Here is a 6,070-nt window from a genome sequence, read left to right as displayed (position 1 = left end):
ATTCAGCCTACCCCCCCAAAAAGCCGTCATAGCAGTATTGTTTATTGTTTTTATGTTGTATACCTCTTAGATATTTTTTAAAATATTAAGCGCTCTATAAATGCTTTTAATTAGAAAATGAAATAATTCATTTCTGCAGCAAAATAGATTCCACTAGAACAAATAAGATATAGACATTATTGTACAGTACGCAGTTGGAGTCCATCCATGCATTTGTCAGGGAGATCTAGGGTGGTTGAATATGTCCCTTTCCTCATCTCCAAGGCAGCAACTAGATGCAACTAGAACAGATGCTAACCTGACAGTGAGAGGAGCACTCTTTGTATTAGACACACAATGAATCCCACGGTAAAAGAGCCATGCAAATATATCAAAAATTGAATAACCTGCCTTAAGATTTTCATACACGCAACCCAATTTGCATTCTCTGACTCATTTGTGTTTGTAATTCAAATGAGTCCTTGACCTACATGGCTGACTTAAATTTTTGCTTTTAAGTGGAAGCCAGTCCCTTATCTATCAGAGTTCTGAATATTAGTACTCTGAATGTAGCTGTGGGCAACTCAATAAGTATGTCATTAAAAGTTAAGTAACTTCTTTTTGACAGTGCCAATGGTAGTGCTCTACACTTTTGAGATAAATCTGAAATATGCACCACTATTGAATTTTGTAGAAATGCAATCTGCAGAAGCAGTAACCAGCATACTAAATAAATAAAACATTTTATTTTATTATATTGCAACTCCCATATAAACATTCCATTAAATGCTTTAGGGTTTCTTTAAGTTTGGTTTTTCAAATCTTTTTTTTTTTTTTTTAACAGAAATAAAGTCTGTCAGTTGTGCCTGATCCCCCACCCCCCATCTTTTCTCTTTTCTCTAGAGTGTACCACATCTCACTTGCTCCAGCCATCTGGGAGTGTTTCCACAATGCAAATACCTTATCCTGTAGGTGCCCCTTGCATAATGCACCTTATGTGTTTATACACCAGTACTTTGAACGTTTGAGCATGGAGAATACTGCTTCAGTGCAAAGTATAAAACCTTTGCAATCCCAAAATTCTAGCCCACAAACTTGTGAGAGAGAATTTCAAGTTCTGATTGCAAAAGATAGGAGTGAAAGGGCAAATAAAAAACTCCTAATTTTGAACGTTTGGGGGAAACAGATCCCAGCTGGAGAAAATCTTGTCGCAGGTGTTGAGGCGCCACATGCCAGAGTATTAAAATGGTGAGGAATTATTCCTTAAAATTTTAACAAGACTCAGGATCAAAACCAAGCAGTTGGTTTGGAGACACCCCAATGGCTGCTTGAAGGATGATTGGTTTTATTTTAAATGTAGGCAGCCAAAACTGATTGCTTACTTGTTGATATTTAGAGACAGGGGACCTGTGGATGGCTGACCTCCTACTTCAGTTACATACTGGAAATCACAGGATACAACTATTGCTTCTGTGTCCACCAACGATTACCTGGTGTCCATTACATTCATGCAAATAAATGTCCTCTGCGTGAGAATACAACAGAGAAATTCCCTACCAGTTTCTGATATATTTCAAAAGAAAGGTCTGAGCTTGAAAAACCCACAACTGAATATCACTCAATTCTTGGAACACAAGAATTACTAATAAATAACAGTGCCTCTCATCTTCAGCATTTCCCCCTGCTGAGCCACTTCTTCGCTAATGCCTCCTGGAATGGAGTACACACCCCCAGGAAAGATGCTGTGGCTTCGGGAAAGGTGTGAGCCCCAGCACATCTCTTTGTTCGGCAGTGTGTTGTTTTGACAAATAGTACTTCATTGGAAACGTGAACAGAAACCAGGGACTTTCACATTCAGTATTATATTTCGTCTATAGTGGTCACATATACTATCTTTCTAGTAGCACCACAACAAAAGCCATTTTGTTCCAAATGATGGTCTTGCTGCAGACTCCAATTGCTGAACTGATGACAGAAGAAGGCAAGGCTCCTGCAGAGACAAAGGGCATCAGCAAAGTTCTACTAAATGTTCCAACTTGGTGGTGGATCTCTTGGTCCCTTGGGTTTTGAAAACCGGTTTGCAAAACCTAGAAAACAAAACCAAGAAAATGTTACATATGGTAGAGCATGGGTAGGCAAACTAAGGCCCGGGGGAAGGATCCGGCCCAATTGCCTTCTAAATCCGGCCCACGGACAGTCCAGAAATCAGAGTGTTTTTACATGAGTAAAATGTGTCCTTTTATTTAAAATGCATCTCTGGGTTATTTGTGGGGCCTGCCTAGTGTTTTTACATGAGCAGAATGTGTGCTTTTATTTAAAACGCATCTCTGGGTTATTTGTGGGGCGTAGGAATGCATTCATTCCCCCCCAAAAAAGTATAGTCTGCCCCCCCCACAAGGTCTGAGGGACAGTGGACCGGCCCCCTGCTGAAAAAGTTTGCTGCCCCCTGGTCTAGAGGACCCTTGCGGTCCTGTTCAACTCTTCAATTCTATGATTCTAAAAGATTAGCATGTGATTCTCACACAAGAATAATAAAAGAGGCCAGCTGTCTGATTCAGCTAATGAGAAGTGAGTCTGATATATTAGCATACATACTGTATATCACATTGCTGAAAGTATTTACTCTGGGAGTAGGCTTGTGGAAGAGAGTGCAACAAACCCAGAAGTAAGTATTTTGAAAACTACTGTAATAGTTTCACAATATGTAGCCATCAAGCATGGTACTGGGATAGCTCAGTCAGTAGAGCATGAATCTCATCATCTCACAGTTGTAGGTTTGAGCCCTACATTGGGTGAAAGATTCCTGGGAGCCAGTGTAGTGTAGTGGTTAAGAGCGGTAGACTTGTAATCTGGTGAACCGGGTTCACGTCTCCACTCCTCCACATGCAGCTGCTGGTGACCTTGGGCTAGTCACACTTCTCTGAAGTCTCTCAGCCCCACTCACCTCACAGAGTGTTTGTTGTGGGGGAGGAAGGGAAAGGAGAATGTTAGCCGCTTTAAGACTCCTTAGTGTAATGATAAAGCGGGATATCAAATCCAAATGCTTCTTCTACTCCTCTTCCTGCATTGCAGGGGTTGGACTAGATGACTCGTGGTCTCATCCAGCTCTACAATTCTATGATTCCAAGTTGACTGTTTTATCAGACCCAAGACTATAGAGTGCATTCCTCTAATACCTATAAACTAAAACAATGTGTAACAATAACCATAGTCAGTGGTGAAATAACAACTACACCACCCTTAAATTTTTTCATGGTTAGTCGAATAAAGAAGCATCGCTTTTTAAAACAACAACATACCAAATCTCAAAACAGAGCTGGAGTGATTTGATTGATCAGCCTCTGGAACTTTTAAAACTGAAGGTGAACCGCAAATACCTAGAAATAGAAAGGAAGATCTTAGGAACTGATAGGCTGCAATCCTAATCCTACTTATCTTGGAACAAGTCATGTTGAGTGCAATAAGACTTATGTCTCAGTAGACATTGTTAGGATTGAGCTGATGGTCCATGTAAACATCACAGGCTTCTTGAAACATGATTCCTGCTGGGGAGGCTGTGGTTCTCAGGCTGGACACAAGAGTGAATAACCATAACACAGAATTTTGAAGACCACTGTATTCTGCATTGTCTATTGGTTGCTCTGCTCCTGAGATGTTCTTCTAGGAATTACTGATCTGTAAGCAAGTTCCTGTGCATCTGCTAAGTGAAGGTTCACACGACCCAACAATAGGGATAAATTGCACGGGTCTTCCCCACAAGCACTGTTCTGCAGGAGGGGGAGGAGTGCTTATTAAGTGACAAAGACCTATGGCCATATTATTGGGTCATTTAAACACTCCCTTAGCTGTGCAGGAGTTGCACATGGATGAGCTGCCCGCATAGAGCTGGAAAAATGTTTAATAGGCACCACAGAACTTGAAGGATCTTTCCAGGAGGCACAGAATATTAAGCTGTGTCTGGGGCAACATTCTACGACCTTCACATTACTTTTGTTCCTCTGCCTCACCTTGACATCCTGCTCTATTTAACCCTGGGACCTGGGCCAGCACCTTTGTTGGTGCCTGTGATTAAGGCCCAGATCTATACGTGCCTTCTGCAATCACGGCGATCCAACTGCGTTGTCGGGGCTGGACTGCTGGCAGTAGCCAGATGTGTGCCAGAAGCCATAGGACGAAGGCCAGAGTAAAGGTCAGAATCCAAAAGGACAAGTTAGGAGGCAAGGCTGAAGAGCAATCCAGAGGCCAAGACCAAAGACCAACCAATGATACTGGAACACATCAGAGTTTAGGAAGACTTTGTTGCTCAAGCGAGGTTCAGTTGGAAAAGGAAGTCCTCCTATACTTATTCTTGTCCAGAAGGATCCTGTAGCCAGCCTCGGTGGGCACAGCCAGTCCAGGGTTCTTCATTGAGAAGCTGCCACCTGCACTTTAGTAGCTCACTACAGAGGAGAGCTGTCCATAGATCTCAGTTCTTGACTGTTTCTCTCTTCACCAGTCTAGCACTGACACTCTCCTCCTCCGATACCTAAGCGGCTTCTACCTCTCTCCCCATCTCAGGCCCAACTGGCTAAAATAATACTCTCCATCCCACCCCCCCTCAGATTTTAAAAATAAAATTTTTTAATTGCAAAAACAAGAAAACAATACAGCATATATTGCGTATATCTATATCGCTCTATATAAAATTTCTTTATTAAATTTGCCAGTTGCTTTATCTTGCCCAGGGCAACCCAAAGGGACTTACAACCAAACAAAGAGGCAATAAACTCTACATAGTTACATTAAAGACAAGAGGAACAAGTAATACATTAAAAATATTCCACCCACAACGTGACCACTAGCTGCTGATATTGCCTGGATTTTGTTACAATGCACATTTAGAAGGCGCCGTGCTACCAAATCAGCAACGTTGGCAGCGATATTTCCTGCTTTTGTTAATCCAAAGAAGGACACACAGGAAGAGCACCGTAAAGATTTATCAAGGTTTCCTGGAAAACTTTTGAAGGCAGGAACCTGCATCAACAGGTGCGTGGAGCAAAGCTTTATAAATCAGCATTTTAAAAAATAAATGTTTTGTGCTAGAGGTACCATCCCAAGTAGGTCTAATCTAAAAGGCCTGTCATCTATCGTGTGTGGAATGAAAGAATGCCCCAGTTCACATAGTGAATGTTGCTTCATGGGAATCATAGCATTAGGATTTAGTTGCATAGTTCACCCGCCTCTTATACAGAAGAGATACTGAAGAGATGTGGGAGAGGCTTGGCAAGCAGTATACACAAAGGTGTAGAAAGATTTCACATTTTAGAAATTGCCTTCTCTGTTTAGTATTCACAATGAAACCTCTGCAGATAAATGTAGATCTTTAATTAATTCCTGGTTCTGAAACCCTCTGAGATGCACAGTGAAAAACAGTGAAGCTGCGTGATAGGTCTTTATTAATCCAGCAAAACTACTGAGTGCCTTCATCTCCCAATAGAATTGTTAGGGGTTATGGTTCCTCGGCTCAGCTAACAACACAGCACCACCGCAGTGAATATGCAAAATATAGACAGTCTATAAATTCAAAAGACTTACTGTTCTTCACATTTCGTAAAATTTTCAAGCTCTGGGGGGAAAACACAGAAAAATTACGGTGTTGCGAAAACCCTGCTTATTAAGAACAGATCTATTTGAAAAATAAACTACAGGGAGCAACTGTCATGAGTACCTGTCAAAAGGCTGTCCCATATTCTACCCACCCAACTCATTTAATGTGGATTGACTTTTCTGCAGGAAGTCCAATAAGTAAAAATAAAATGGAAATGGTAAACATGGATCAAATTGGATGGGGGGATATAGGGTGACATTTGAGAAGCACTGAGTGTATAATAAATTGCTGTGTGGAAGCACCCTAGATCAACACAAGCAGCCCATTCACTTTCTGGGACAGCAAAATGGAGTTCCCTTCCAGTTCAAAGAGGAAGAGGTTTGTTCCCCTTTGCATTGAGGCTCTACAAAGCCAGCCTAGAGTTGCATCACAATGGGTCATTAATTTGAAATTAAGGTCCTTGGGTATATTTCCTTCTGAAAAGAGTGAATCACTGTTGATTTA

The 6,070-nt window shown here is 41.4% G+C and overlaps 1 protein-coding gene across 4 annotated transcripts in view; it reads right to left on the bottom strand.

The window, feature by feature from the left end:
* Positions 1 to 705: 705 nt before the first annotated feature.
* Positions 706 to 6,070, bottom strand: part of PTPN22 (protein tyrosine phosphatase non-receptor type 22) — a 37,983-nt gene continuing 32,618 nt past the window's right edge. Inside the window, exons 19-21 of one of the 4 annotated variants that reach the window (XM_083446659.1) lie at positions 5,554 to 5,584; positions 3,279 to 3,356; positions 706 to 2,066 (exon numbers count right to left, since the gene is read on the bottom strand). In XM_083446659.1, coding sequence (XP_083302785.1) covers positions 2,002 to 2,066; positions 3,279 to 3,356; positions 5,554 to 5,584 — 174 coding nt within the window. In that variant the 3' untranslated portion in view covers positions 706 to 2,001. Of the gene's footprint in view, positions 2,067 to 3,278; positions 3,357 to 5,553; positions 5,585 to 6,070 lie in introns of those variants that run through there. The other 3 variants (XM_083446660.1, XR_014512711.1, XM_083446662.1) reach the window with 3 other exon arrangements.

The sequence above is a fragment of the Podarcis tiliguerta genome, assembly GCF_965153285.1.
Source record: "Podarcis tiliguerta genome assembly, chromosome: 6".
NCBI lineage: Eukaryota > Metazoa > Chordata > Lepidosauria > Squamata > Lacertidae > Podarcis > Podarcis tiliguerta.
Note: the sequence above shows the minus strand (reverse complement) of the source record. Positions and strands in the feature narration are given on the sequence as shown.